Source organism: Lethenteron reissneri, chromosome 61 (genome assembly GCF_015708825.2).
Source record: "Lethenteron reissneri isolate LAM-NWPU_2019-01 chromosome 61, ASM1570882v1, whole genome shotgun sequence".
Taxonomy (NCBI): domain Eukaryota; kingdom Metazoa; phylum Chordata; class Hyperoartia; order Petromyzontiformes; family Petromyzontidae; genus Lethenteron; species Lethenteron reissneri.
In genome coordinates, this window is record NC_083839.1 from 136,209 (window position 1) to 151,040 (window position 14,832).

Here is a 14,832-nt window from a genome sequence, read left to right on the forward strand (position 1 = left end):
GAGCCTCCGGCGAAGAGCCCCACGCCTCGACGTCCACGGAGCATCTGTCTATCGGGAGCAAGCAGCCGGGCAGAGGGAGACCTCGCGAGGCACGGCACCTGTGGGACACCCGCCACTGATGCAGCCGCTGTCGGTGCTGTCGGTGTTGCTGCTGCTGCTGGTGGTGGTGGTGGTGCTGGCGGTGGTGGTGGTGGCGACGATGTCGCAGCGCCAATTCGTCGTCACAGAGCATCGTCCTTCACCTGTCAAATCGACGCAGAGATCCTGCGTCGTGGCAGCGCTGCGGCGGATGATGGCGCTGGTGCAGGCGCAGCGCAGAGGAGGAGGACCCGGCCCATGAGCCTCATGGTGGAGCCCACCACCAGGCCCGAAAAGCCTCCCGTCGACACGAGGAGAGAGGGGCGCAGATCCGTGGAGGTTCGCGCGACGTCTCGTGGCTCTGAGCGCCAGCTTCAAGAAGGCGCGCGGAGCCTCTGCGAGAGGACGCGGTGGTGGTGATGGTGGTGATGGTGGACGTCGTGAAGAAGTTGCCACCTGCAGATCCCCAGGTCGTGTTGAGGAGCAACGGCCGAATGCGCACTCAACGCCTCTTCGTGATCATCGTGATGATGGATGTCACCACCACCATCACAATCACTCCCACCGCTATGGCAGTAATGGAACCCTCAACAACGGGGAACAGCGCCAGAACTGTAGCAATCATCATCAGCAGCAGCAGCAGGCTGGGGAGTGGAAGTTGTGGGACTCATCAGGAAGAGTTTCAGCTTCCGACTCAAGGGCAGCGGTGGTGGTGGTGGCGGCCGGCCCAGGCCGCACGGAGCAGGCAGCCCGTGCGGCTCTCCTGTCCTCGGCAGGCGAATGTGGACAACGGCGGATCCGAGGGCGGCCAACGGAAGCGCCTCGCACAACGGACTGGGGCCTCGCCAGACGGGCTGCGGAGGCGAAACGATCGCCGCCTCCGACATCACCTGCACGACCACCTCCTCCTCCCCGTCATCATCATCATCATCGCCACCGCCGCCGTCATCGTCGGCATCGTCGGCATCGGCCCTCGTTTCTTCAGCGGCGTTTCTCGCGGCGTTCCAGAGACCGCCAGGGCAGGAACAAGACCTGGGACGGCCCACGAGATTGACGCGGTCTTGGGAGCCCCGGCTCACTCGGCGCGACGCACCACGACGGGAGGATCAGGAGGCTGCTCAGCAGAATCTTCGTGCGTAAAGACGGAGATGGAACTCCGACGACGACGGCTTGTGCGGCGGAAACCTCCTCGTCGTCGTCGGCAGCTTTAGCCGCCGCTGCTGCTGCTGCTGCATCATCGTCACCCGGATCGCGGATGGGTGGCCCGGCTGGAGAGGTCGGGGTCGACGTGACCCCGCGAGGTCACGCCGACCCGAGGCCGACCATCATCGTGGTGGTGCACGAAGGTGACCGAGGTGGTGTCGGCGAGACGGAGGTTGCCTCTCCAGCCCACGGTGAGCGCCCCCCCCCCCCACTCTCCCCCGAGAGATGAAAACCTCTGTCGGGTTCTTCCGTTTTGTTTTTGGTGCCTTGCGCGTGCAGTTTTGGAAAAGAAAAGTTATCGATTGTCGCAGCTTTTTTTTAATGTCGTGAGCCATTCACACACGGCAGCTGAGTGGAGCATTCGCTCGCTCCTCCAGAACGTAGCGTGGTCGTGTTGGGGTAGCTGAGTGGAGCATTCGCTCGCTCCTCCAGAACGTAGCGTGGTCGTGCTGGGGTAGCGTCATCGGTGATTGTTCTCACCTCCACTAGCCTCTGACAAGCCACGTGGTGCTGTTGTTGTGACGTGGTGCTGTTGTTGCCACGTGGTGCTGTTGTTGTGACGTGGTGCTGTTGTTGCCACGTGGTGCTGTTGTTGCCACGTGGTGCTGTTGTTGTTGTGACGTGGTGTTGTTGTTGTGACGTGGTTGACAGCAGTCCGCTGTCGGGTGAGTAAAGAGGGGGGGGGGCAGGGATTATTTAAAATTATTTTTTATTTTTTTATTTTTTTGAGTGCCAACATCACGAAGGGAGGGAATGTCCCCGTGTTTGCCGTGCCGCGTCTGTGCGGTGCCGACGCACGCGACGTTTCGGGCCATGACCCTTCGTAGCTGAGCGGTCGTTAATGTATCGCACCTCCCGGCGATGAGCACGGCTGGCTACGTACAGTGCGAAAGAAGTTCTTGCATACGCACCGAACAATGATAACTTCGGATGTATTCATTGTTCTGAGGATCAACGTTCGAGTTTGATTATAATCTGTGTGCTGCACCCACCCCCCCCCCCCCTATAGTTCGTGAGCTACTTGGGGCCCCTAAACCCCTTTTGCGTTTCGTTTACCTTTGTCCAGCGCCACCACTGAGTGGGCGAGCGAGGGAGCGGTGGCGCAGCGGTTAGCGCGCTGTCCATCGAAAATCTTGAACCGTTGCTCGGACCTCGCCTAGGTCGACTCGGCCCTCAAAGACGATAGTTCTTGGCGCGTTCTGGGCAAACATCGGCACTGGGGATACAAAGGCGGCCGGGCGCGGTGCTGGCAAACTCCACCAACCTTCGGGGGGGGGGGGGGGTCCCTTTGTATGATGATCATGATCAGCGTGAGTGAGTGAGCGAGCAAGCGTTTGTGTGGATAGGGGTCGGTGAGTGGGTGGACAGGGGGTTGATGGTAGGGGTCTGGGGTGGGTAGGGTCAGTATCTTTGTTTACATTGGGGAGGAATCTGATGAGCTGTTGGGAAGCAATTTTTTAACAGGGTGGTGGGTTGGGTATGGGGTTGGTTTGGTTGGGTGTGTATGGGGTGGTTTGGTGGTTGGGCTATGGGGTAGGTTTGGTGGGTGGGTATGGGGGTTGGTTGGGGAGTGGGTATGGGGTTTGGTTCGTGGGGTGGGTAGTGGTTGTACGGTTGGTGGGTGGGTAGGGGGTTGGTTGGGGGTGGGATGGGGTGGTTGGGGTGTGGGTAGGGGTGTTTAGTGGGTGGTTATGGGGTGTTTGGTGGGTTGGGTAGGGGTGTTGGTGGGTGGATGGGGTGTTTGGTGGGTGGGTTATGGGGTTGGTTTGGTGGGTGGGTCTCCGGGGTTGGTTTGGTGGGTGGGTGGGTATTGGGGTGGTTTGGTGGGGGTGGGTATGGGGTTGCTGTTGGTGGGTGGGTAGGGGGTAGGTTTGGTGGGTGGGTATGGGGTTGGTTTGGTGGGTGGGTATGGGTTGGTTTGGTGGGTGGGTATGGGGTTGGTTTAGGTGGGTGGGTATGGGGTTGGTTTGGTGGGTGGGTATGGGGTTGGTTTGGTGGGTGGTATGGGGTTGGTTTGGTGGGTGGGTATGGGGTTGGTTTGGTGGGTGGGGGTATGGGGTTGGTTTGGTGGTGGGTGGGTATTGGGTTGGTTTGGTGGTGGGTGGGTATGGGGTGGGTTTGGTGGGTGGGTATGGGGTTGGTTTGGTGGTGGGTATGGGGTAGGTTTGGTGGTGGGTATGGGGTATTGGTTTGGTGGGTGGGGTATGGGGGTTGGTGGTTGGTATGGGGTGGTTTAGGTGGGTGGGTATGGGTTGGTTTGGTGGGTGGGTATGGGTTGGTTTGGTGGGTGGGTATGGGTTGGTTTGGTGGGGGGTATGGGGTTGGTTTGGTGGGTGGGGTATGGGGTTGGTTTGGTGGGTGGGTATGGGGTTGGTTTGGTGGGTGGGTATGGGGTGGTTTGGGGGTGGGTATGGGGTGGTTGGGGGTGGTATGGGGTTGGTTTGGTGGGTGGGTATGGGGGTTGGTTGGTGGGTGGGTATGGGGTAGGTTTGGTGGGTGGGTATGGGGTTGGTTTGGTGGGTGGGTATGGGGTTGGTTTGGTGGGTGGGTATGGGGTTGGTTTGGTGGGTGGGTATGGGTGGTTTGGTGGGTGGGTTATGGGGTTGGTTTGGTGGGTGGGTATGGGGTTGGTTTGGTGGGTGGGTATGGGGTAGGTTTGGTGGGTGGGTATGGGGTTGGTTTGGTGGGGGGTATGGGGTTGGTTTGGTGGGTGGGTATGGGGTTGGTTTGGTGGGTGGGTATGGGGTTGGTTTGGTGGGTGGGTATGGGGTGGTTTGGTGGGTGGGTATGGGGTTGGTTTGGTGGGTGGGTATGGGGTTGTTTGGTGGGTGGGTATGGGGTTGGTTTGGTGGGTGGGTGGGTATGGGGTTGGTTTGGTGGGTGGGTATGGGGTTTGGGTTGGTTGGTGGGTGGGTATGGGGTTAGGTTTGGTGGGTGGGTATGGGGTTGGTTTGGTGGGTGGGTATGGGGTTGGTTTGGTGGGTGGGTATGGGTTGGTTTGGTGGGTGGGTATGGGGTTGGTTTTGGTGGGTGGGTATGGGGGTTGGTTTGGTGGGTGGTATGGGGTTGGTTGGTGGGTGGGTTATGGGGTTGGTTTGGTGGGTGGGTATGGGGTTGGTTTGGTGGGTGGGGTATGGGGTTGGTTTGGTGGGGTGGGTATGGGGTAGGTTGGTGGGGTGGGTATGGGGTTGGTTTGGTGGGTGGGTATGGGGTTGGTTTGGTGGGTGGGTATGGGGTTGGTTTGAGTGGGTGGGTATGGGTTGGTTTGGTGGGTGGGTATGGGGTTGGTTTGGTGGGTGGGTATGGTGGTTGGTGGGTGGTATGGGGTTGGTTTGGTGGGTGGGTATGGGGTAGGTTTGGTGGGTGGGTATGGGGTAGGTTTGGTGGGTGGGTATGGGGTTGGTTTGGTGGGTGGGTATGGGTTGGTTTGTGGGTGGGTATGGGTAGGTAGGTTTGGTGGGTGGGTATGGGGTTGGTTTGGTGGGTGGGTATGGGGTTGGTTTGGTGGGTGGGTATGGGGTTGGTTTGGTGGGTGGGTATGGGGTTGGTTTGGTGGGTGGGTGGGTATGGGTTGGTTTGGTGGGTGGGGGTATGGGGTGGTTTGGTGGGTGGGTATGGGGTTGGTTTGGTGGGTGGGTATGGGGTAGGTTTGGTGGGTGGGTATGGGGTTGGTTTGGTGGGTGGGTATGGGGTTGGTTTGGTGGGTGGGTATGGGGTTGGTTTGGTGGGTGGGTATGGGGTTGGTTTGGTGGGTGGGTATGGGGTTGGTTTGGTGGGTGGGTATGGGTTGGTTTGGTGGGTGGGTATGGGGTAGGTTTGGTGGGTGGGTATGGGGTTGGTTTGGTGGGTGGGTATGGGGTTGGTTTGGTGGGTGGGTATGGGGTTGGTTTGGTGGTGGGTATGGGGTTGGTTTGGTGGGTGGGTATGGGGTTGGTTTGGTGGGTGGGTATGGGGTAGGTTTGGTGGGTGGGTATGGGATTGGTTTGGTGGGTATGGGGTTTGTATGCATATTGTTTGGATCTTTCGGTAAAGTCACTTCGATAAAAAATATTAATATAAATAAAGTGAATAAAAATAGCACGACGTTTCGATCGCAACACAAGCGGTCGTCATCATTTATTCACTTTATTTTTTATATCTGCGTGACTTTACCGAAAGATCCAAAGAATATGCATTCCTGCAGTCACGGAAGTTTTAACTAAAAATCGATGCTTGTATGTTGAAGTTATTTCGCACTGTACGTAGCCAACCGTTCTAATCGGAGCAGCCGGGGAAGGGTTCGGGGTTGGTGGGTGTGTGGGTGGGCGGATGGGGTGGTAGGTGGGTGTGTGGGCGGGTGGGCGGATGGGTGTGTGGGTGGGTGTGTGGGTGGGTTGGTGGGTGAGTTGGTGTGTGGGTGGGTGATATGGTGTGTGGGTGGGTGTGTGGGTGGGTGTGTGGGTGGGTTGGTGGGCGGGTGGGTGTGTGGGTGGGTGGATGGGTCTGTGGGTGATATTGGTGTGTGGGTGGGTGTGTGGTGGGTGGGTGCGGGGTGGGTGTGTGGGTTGGTGTGTGGGTGGGTGGGTAGGAGTCGGTGGGTGTGTGGATGTGTGGGTGTGTGGGTGGGTGCGGGGTTGGTGGGTGGGTTGGTGTGTGGGTGGGTGGGTAGGAGTCGGTGGGTGTGTGGATGTGTGGGTGTGTGGGCGGGTGTGGTGTGTGGGTGGGCGGATGGGTGTGTGGGTGGGTGTGTGGATGGTGGGTGGGCGGGTGTGTGTGTGGGTGGGCGGATGGGTGGATGGGTGTGTGGGTGGGTGGATGGGTGGGTTGGTGTGTGGGTGGGTGCGGGGTTGGTGTGTGGGTGGGTGGTAGGTGTGGGTGGGTGGGTGTGTGGGTTGGTGGTGTGGGGTGTGTGGATGGGTGTGGGTGTGGTGGGTGGATGGGGTGGGTGGATGGGTGGGTTGGTGTGTAGGGTGGGTGCGGGGTTGGTGTGTGGGTGGGTGGGTTGGTGTGTGGGTGGGTGGGTGGGTATGTGTGTGGGTGGGTGTGTGGGTTGGTGTGTGGGTGTGTGGATGGGTGGGTGTGTGGATGGTGGGTTGGTGTGTAGGTAGGTGGGTGTGTGGGTGCGGGGTGTGTGGGTGGGTGTGTGGGAGCGGGGTTGGTGGGTGGGTGCGGGGACGGTGTGTGGGTGTGTGGATGGGTGGGTTGGTGTGTAGGTAGGTGGGTGTGTGGGTGCGGTGTGTGTGGGTGTGTGGGTGGGTGTGTGGGTTGGTGTGTGGGTGTCAGGTCATAATGTCCGTGTCTGGAACACCGCAGCCGACACAGCTGGGATTCGGCACGCCGTGCCACGCCGTGCCACGAGACGGTGAATCCAGTTGGAAACCTCGCACGGAGAATAGCGTGGCACTTGCTGTGGTGAGGTGTGATGAGCGGCGGTGTGGTGAGTGGAGTTGTGGCAAGAAGTGGTGAGCGGCGGTGTGGTGAGCGTGGTGCGGTGAGGTGCGGTGAGCGGTTCGATTTTCCGAGTTCGGAGTCTTTAGAAAGGTGGATGATGAACGAGGACGTGTTTTGAATGTGTGCGGTCACGGAGCCAGCACACGTGAGCGGCCTGGGTTCAACACCTGGGGCTCTGGGTGTGCCTCTCTCTCTTTCTGTGAGAGGTTGAAGCGATCCAACTGTTTCAAGTGTGTTTCTTTTGGTTGAGCACGTCCGCTTTCGCGACCAATATCATCCGTAAATCCTACGCGCTCTAACCACCTCTCCCCCCCCCCCAAAAAAAAAACAACCTCTTTATTTTAACCGTGCTGGGTGTCAACTCCAGACAGACTTTGATGGGGGTGGGTGGGTGGGGGGCAGGGGGTGATCTTCAACCAAAAATGACAGCAACAACAGAGTACAGCAAATGAAGCGACTTTCGGTAAAGTCAAGTAGAATGTAAATAATAAAATAATAAAAATAAAACATTCTAAAATCATTATCTTATAATAAAATAATAAAAATAAAACATAATAAAATATTTTTTTATAATAAAAAAATAAAAATAAAACATAAAATTTTTTTATTATTTTATTATTAATAATAATTTTTATTATTTTATTTTAATTTCCATTCTACGTGACTTTACCGAAAGAACCAAGAAGATGAATCCCTGCAGTCACGAAAGCTTTAAATCGAAAAATAACCCCCTTCTCAAGGTTAGTTCGGATCTGCAGACTCTGCCCCCCTCCCCCTTTGTGTGCGTAACTTCGACTCCGGGGGGCTGAGCGGGCGGGGGGGGGGGGCTGAGCGGGGGGGGGGGGGGGGGGGCTGAGCGGGGCGGGGGGGCTGAACGGGGGGGGGGGCTGAGCGGGGGGGGGGTGAGCGGTGGCTTGTCAGTGTCCGTGTGCCACGGTTTGAGCGATGCCCTTCCGCTTGGGACCTCGTGCATCCCGACGATGCCGCGAGGGCTTTTAAGTCTCGACTTGAAACCCGCTCCTCCTTGAAGTCGGCTTAGTCCGATTCAGCTCCTCCGTCTTCCTGGGCCTTTCCTGGTCCTCATTCTTACAAGGCTCCTTGCAAATGCATGTGCATCATTAATAACACTGGTCAACAACAACAAAATTCTGGCCTGGACTTTTGCAGCTGTTCTAGACTAATTTCAGGGTGCTGATTCCAAATCTGATCTCAGATTTGCTCTATCACATCTCATTTGTATGCTATCGGCATTCCCCATTTTCATTGATTTTACCCGAAATTAACTCTGTCACTTACGATTGCAAGTTGTTGCGAGTCAGTGACTGCTTTAGTGTTAAAATATGGTGCTGTATTTTTAGGACAGTGTGTTTATAATATAATTTTATGTAGATATCCACATTCATTTAATATATTTATTCTGCAGTTTTTATTGAAAATGCAATATTTGATATCTAAAAAACCTGGTGTGATAGACAAAAACTGATGCCAGATTTGGAATCAGCACCCAAAAATTACCTTGAAACCGTTGGAATACCTTATGCCAGAAAAAAGTGTGTTGACCAGTGTAATCATAATGATTATCGTTGTGAATCTGTGCGAAAGCAATCGCGTCGTACGATGATGTTGCGTTAACAAGACCACACCTCGTGGTGGTAAGGGGCCGTCCATAAATGACGTCACGCATCTGGGGGGGGTCAGACATTTGTGACGATGTGTGACGAGGGGGGGGGGGGGTTGAGAAATGTGACGTTAAATCAAGATGCGCAACTTTAAATAAATATAGACAACACGTTCTACTTAATGAAATAAACTTTTTAATAAAAATGTTTTCTCCTACAACATCAGAGTGCAGCGCCACATTACATACGCACTACAATGACACTAGTTTAAATCGATTTGAAGCATGTTTTATTTGGGGGGGGGGGCGCAGACCTTTGTGACGTCATATTTGAGTGGGGGGGGGGGGCCGTGTGACGAAGGGGGGGGGGGGTAAAAAATCGTCCAAAATCGCGTGACGTCATTTATGGCCGGCCCCTAAATTGTAACTCCCGTGCGGCGAAAGTTGGCTCGGGCCGACTGTGTTTACACCGACCTGAGCGCGATTACAGAGCGAGTTAGGGAAACAATACGCGGATTATACGGTTACTGTTGCACAGGTGTAACGATATCATTGCCCTACTACTGCCCTACTACTGCTGTACTGCTATAAGCGTGCGCGTGTGTGTGTCGGGAAACTGAGCCCCCTGCGCCTTCAAGGACCTGAGTTCAACCGCTGTGACGAGGAGTCTTGAAGGAGTCGTTGAGAAAAAAGAGGCCGATGATGATGATGATGATGCATGCGAGTCGTGACAGGACACGCACACCTGAGAAACCTCGGTTCAATTTCTGGTTGACTCTCACGGGGATTCTAGATTTGAATCTTTCGTGACTGCAAGGATTCATATTCTTAGGTTTTTTCGGTAAAGTCACGTAGGTAAAAAATTAAAATTAATAAAAGTAAAATAAAAATAAAATAAAAATCACGACGTTTCGGAGGCAACACAAGCTTCCGTCTTCAGGTGGAACCGTCACAGCACGATTGCTGTTTCTTTGAATTTCTCTTACTTGATACAGCTATCGTGCTGTAACGGTTCTACCTGAAAACGGAAGCTTGTGTTGCCTCCGAAACGTCGTGATTTTCATTTAATTTTTATTTTACTTTTATTAATTTTAATTTTTACCTACGTGACTTTACCGAAAAAGCCTAAGAATATCTCACGGGGATTATGGGTGCTAAGGGGGTAGATGCGCCAGCACCTAATAGGAACCTGGGTTCGATCCCTGGTGGCTTGCTACATCTCAGGAGCATGACGAGTGTTTGGTGTTTCTCAGCCGGCACGCCTGCGATGCTGGATGCTGGATGCGAGCTCTGTGGGCAGCTGTATCTCAGGAAGACGAAGAAGTGTGGTGGTGGCTGTTGTTGGCGTCTGAACCAGCACTCTCAAGACCACCCTGGGTTCAAGCCCTTGGGCTGGGGTTTTGGAGAAGGGGAGGCTTAAGTGGTGGTGCAGCTGTTTGCACACCGCACCACAATCACGGCCATGGCTCATAACAGTGGCGAGTTGTGTCCGCACTTGTCCCGGGCCTCCAATTACTGTAATTGTGTATCCGGTGCGGTGTGTAATAAACATCGACGCTAGGGAGACAAAGGCGGCCGGGCGTGGTGCTGGCCACCCACCCCCTCGTGTGCCGTGCCGGCCTTCATAGGCGCTCGCTAACCGCACTTGCCCCAGCAGTCTGTTAAAGGCTATACGGGAGATCTTTATCTTTTGGTGATGGTGATAGATGTGGTTGTGCTAGTCGTGGTGATGGTGCTGGTGATGATGGTGGTGCTTAGGTTCGTAATGATAGTGATGTCGGTAATAGTTGCATGTTGTGTGTGGGGAGCGGTGGTGTAGCGGTTAGATCGCTGCACTACAAACCTGGCGGCCCGAGTTCGATTCCCGCTCACGGCCAACACTGGTGACGATTGTCTGAACCGGTCCTGGGCCTCTCCTAGGTCGACTCGGCCTCAAATGAGGAGCTGGAGCGATGTGTAAACATTGTCACTGGGGAGACAAAGGCGGCCGGGCGTGGTGCTGGCCACCCACCCCCTCGTGTACCGTGCCGGCCTTCATTAGGTGCTGCTCGCGAACAGCACGTGCCCCAAAAGTCTGTTAAGGCTACACGAGGGATCTTTGTCTTTCGGTGATGGTGATAGTTGTGCAAGTCGTGACGATGGTGGCAATGGTGATGGTAGTGCTGATGATCGTAATGAATAGTGGTGGTTGATGATAGTCGTTCTATGTTGTGCGAGTCGTGATGATAACGGTGGTGGTGGTGGCGACGGCGGCGATGGTGGCGATGGTGATGTCACGTTTAGTTTGGAGGCCACTCGAGTTGACGAGTGCTGGCGATTGATGAGGTTGAAGAGGGGGGTGGCGGCGGCGGTGGTGGTGACACCGGCTGTGAGATCGGGGGGGGGGGGCACATGATCGAGTGCCGAATCCGGGTTGAGAAGTGTTATCGTTATCTACTGGGCATCTGTGAAACTACTGGGCTTCTATGAAAAATAACTTTATAGGTCATCGGATTCCTCCAGTGTAAATGAACAATTTGATTCTGATATCAGCCCTGTCATCATCATCAGCAATGTCATCATCATCGGTAACACCATCAACAATGTCATCATCATCGGTAACACCATCAACATTACAGTATTGATAATCTGAAATAAAATAATTAGTATTCATCACCATCAGCATAATCATCGTCATCAGCAGCAGCCGCAGCATCAACATGATAATCAATCATCATCATGATCATCACTTATCCGCCCTGGTCAATGATCCACCCCTACACCCAGTGACCAATTATAATAAAAAATCTGGGTGAAAGAAAATCCACTACACATACACTTAACGCTCCACACAGATGGATTCAATAATTCCACTGCTGTGTCTACCATCTCTCAGCCTGCCAACCTCACAACCCAAGCCCCCAAACTTCTGTTTTGCTGCTGATGCTGCTGATGATGTTGCTGATGCTGCTGATGCTGTTGATGTTGCTGGTGCTGGTGCTACTGATGCTGCTTCTGCTTAACTTCCGAGATTCGAACGAGATTGGGCACATTCTGGCCCATAAACCTGGCCGTCACACGTGTGTGTGTGTGGTTTTAAAAATAGTTCAAGCATTTACACACCACTCAGCTCCCCGCGGCTTGTCTGATGCCTATCTCAGGGGGCAGGGTGGGATAGAGCGAGTGATATTCATGCTCGGGGTGGGGCCTGCCTGATGTAACCCGGGCGAGAGATGCTCACTGCCTCGCCTGCTATACACAGGCGAGGTAGTAATGCAATGTTGAACTTCTTTCGCGCCGTACGTAGCCAACCGTGCCAATCGGAGGCGCGGCAAAAAAAAAAAACCGCTTCTCAAGAAATTCGATTTAAATTTATATTTGAAAAGTTGACGGTTCATGCTCGGAAGGGAAGAGCGTTCCAGACGGCCGCGGAAGCGGATCTGGAAGCGCCGAGCGATGGGATGACCACCGCCTTCGTTCGATGGTTCTGTAGCCAACAGACGCTGCCCGCTGTTGCTGCTAGAACAAGCGGAGTGTCACGTGACGATGCTTCATGCTGCCACGACGAGACGAGCAGCGAGGCATTGTGGTTCATTTGTGGCAAGCGCCTTGTGTGTGTGTGTGTGCAGGCGCGTGTGTGTGTGTGTAATGCAAGGCCGTAGCCGTGGAGTCAACATTGGGGGGGATCAAATCTTCCAGGGTGTCTGGGGGTCCCAACCCAGAAAAATATCAAAATTTGAAAACTCATTTCCTGCCTAAAATATTTTAAAAAAATCACTCGCACACGGGATGGACTTTTTATTTATTTTTTACAATGTCTAATAGTGTATTACATTGCTCTGTTTTATCTTTTTTAAACCATTTATTATTTCATTGTATGTAATGGCAGAGATTAGGCATTCATAAAGTACAACCACAATCATATAAACAGAAAACTATGCGTTGCTTTATATGAAGACCAGTCCAAATATTGTAGCCAAGGTTTAGCAAATAGTTTTTTTTTATTTACATAGCATAGCAATACATATTTGTTAGCAATATATTGGGGGGGACGTTTTGAGAATATTTGGGGGGGCATGTCCCCCCCCTAATATTGGGGATATGCCCCCCCCCCCCCAATGTATATTATAATTACGGCTCTGTTGTAATGAGTGCCGCCCTTGCAACAAATATGTTCGTTCGGCAACCAGAAGCCAATGCCACGCGGTCGGACCGTGCAACTAAGCCCCATCACGACCACGTGCCAGAGAACGTCGTGCAAGCGCCTCGTCGTCTTACTTATCCAGACGTGCCGTGGAGTGCAGCGGGTTGCGGCGTGTAACCGCTGGGCTGGCCCAAGTGCAGGGATAAAAACACACAACCCGGCCTCGATCGGGGGACCGCACGGTGGGCGAGCGACGCACGCGACCCACGCCGTCTCGAGACTCGAGACTCGGGGTTGAGGCTTTCGCGCGGAGGAGTCGAAGACGAACGATCAATGTCGTGATCTCCGCACGAGTCTGGCCGCCTGCGTGCATCGCCAAAGACAGATTCCCCGTATAGGCTCAAACATGCTGTTGGGGCGAGTGCTGTTAGCGAGTAGTACCTAATGAAGGCCGGCACACGAGGGGGTTGGCGTGGCCAGCAACACGCCCGGCCGCCTTTGTCTCCCCAGTGGCGATGTTTACCACACACCGCACCGGCTGTGCTCATTTGAGGCGGAGTGGACTTGGTGGCGGGGGTAGAAGCAGTGACCGGGTCGCATCAGAATCGGAATATTTGTGGAAACTGCAGGAGGAATCCGATTAGCTATAAAGCTCTTTTTTGTTCACAGATGTCCAGTGGGGGCACGGGCTCAGAACGTTACATCAACGAACAGTACAAGAACACCGATAGGAATGCAAAGTACAATAAGGGTTAACAAATCACCCAAATTGTATTATTTCCCTTCTACGTGATTTTACCGAAAGAACCAAGAAGATAAATCACCCAAACACAAACAGACACAACACTAAACCATCGGTGAGGGATACCTCTTTAACTGCTGACTCGTCTATCTACTAACATGCCCACTTCCTCGCTTACCCAAGCAACTTTCCACAAACCCCACCGACCCACTCAAGTGAGTACCAACAGTGCCACGTGTACCTACTTATCCACTTGCTTACTCAACCTGATCTCTATCAGTTTTCAGTTTCATGTATTAGGTGTAGCCATGTGAGCCATTCGGCTCTTGAATCGGGTGCAACCGCAACAAACAAAAAACAAAAACATGAACAAGAAAACATCTTAAAGTGACTATGCGCAAACAGAAAAATCCCGGAAAAAACTGCAAAGTCTTCCAGGAAAAAAAAGCACCGTTACACCAACGCTGTGCAAAAATCCCAGTGGGATGCAAGTCAAACAACAACAACAACCGCAAGACAACTTAGATTAAAGCCATCATTCTAACTCCGTACTACAACAAACAAACATGGCCAAACCAATACACTTTTCGAAATCACCAAAATAAAGCCACAAAAGCAATGTAACAGTGATCATAGGAACTGTGACCGAAATTTCACAAATAAACGACATAAACAATATGTACCACCAAACCCTGCAGCCATAGCTGCCTGCATGAGTCACTCCACAACAGTAGAAGCATCATACCGACATGCATACCTAATAACCTGTCTACCCACCCGACCACTAACCCAGGCACACAATTACGTACCAACCAATCTGCAGACGACGAACCTACCTCATTAGACCTCCTTTGCCAGCACCAAAATATAATAATAGGGGGTTTCCCCCTTTATTTCTGGCAACAAAACTGAAACCTTTTTACCACAATAAGGTTTCAGTTTTGAAACTTTATTGTGGTAAAAAAACGCCTTGTGGCGTCCTCTTGTCTAGCACCAATTCACATGAGGCTCAAAATAAAGCCGTATCTCGTGTGGACCAATCAGTTTAAAGGACAATGCATATATTATCAGAGTGTTTTTTGTTTTGCATTTTGACCACAAGTATTGTGGTTAATGCAGACATGAATCCTTGTAAAAGGTTTCAGATTTGTTTCCAGAAGAAAGGGGAAAAGCCCTATTATTATATGTTGGTACTGGAAAAGTAGGCCTAATGATGTAGATGCTCACCCCGAGCCCTCATTACTTTGATAGTGGCGTTGTCTTTGAGCTGTACGCCTTTTGGCGTCCTCTGGTCGAGCACCAATTGGGTCGAGGCTCAAAAGAAAGCCGTCCCTCGCTGTGGACCAATCAGTTTCAAGGACAATGCATATATTACACTGGTCAACAAAAAAACAATTTTTTTCTGGCTTGGACTTTTGCAGCTGTTTTAGACTAATTTCAGGGTGTTGATTTCAAATCTGATCTCAGATTTGCTCTATCACATCTCATTTTTATGCTATCGGCATACCCCATTTTCATTGAGTTTACCCGAAATTAACTCTGTCACTTATGATTGCAAGTTGTTGCGAGTCAGTGACTGCTTTAGTGTTAAAATATGGTGCTGTATTTTTAGGATAGTGTGTTTATAATATAATTTTA

General features: G+C 52.6%; 1 protein-coding gene across 2 annotated transcripts in view; it reads left to right on the forward strand.

Moving 5' to 3' along the window:
• The first annotated feature begins 1,147 nt into the window (after positions 1-1,147).
• The window catches only part of LOC133358219 (arf-GAP with GTPase, ANK repeat and PH domain-containing protein 1-like), a 35,149-nt gene continuing 21,464 nt past the window's right edge, over positions 1,148-14,832 (forward strand). For both annotated transcript variants that reach the window (XM_061576462.1, XM_061576463.1), the window contains exon 1: positions 1,148-1,472. In XM_061576462.1, coding sequence (XP_061432446.1) covers positions 1,334-1,472 — 139 coding nt within the window. In that variant the 5' untranslated portion in view covers positions 1,148-1,333. The remainder of the gene's footprint in view (positions 1,473-14,832) is intronic.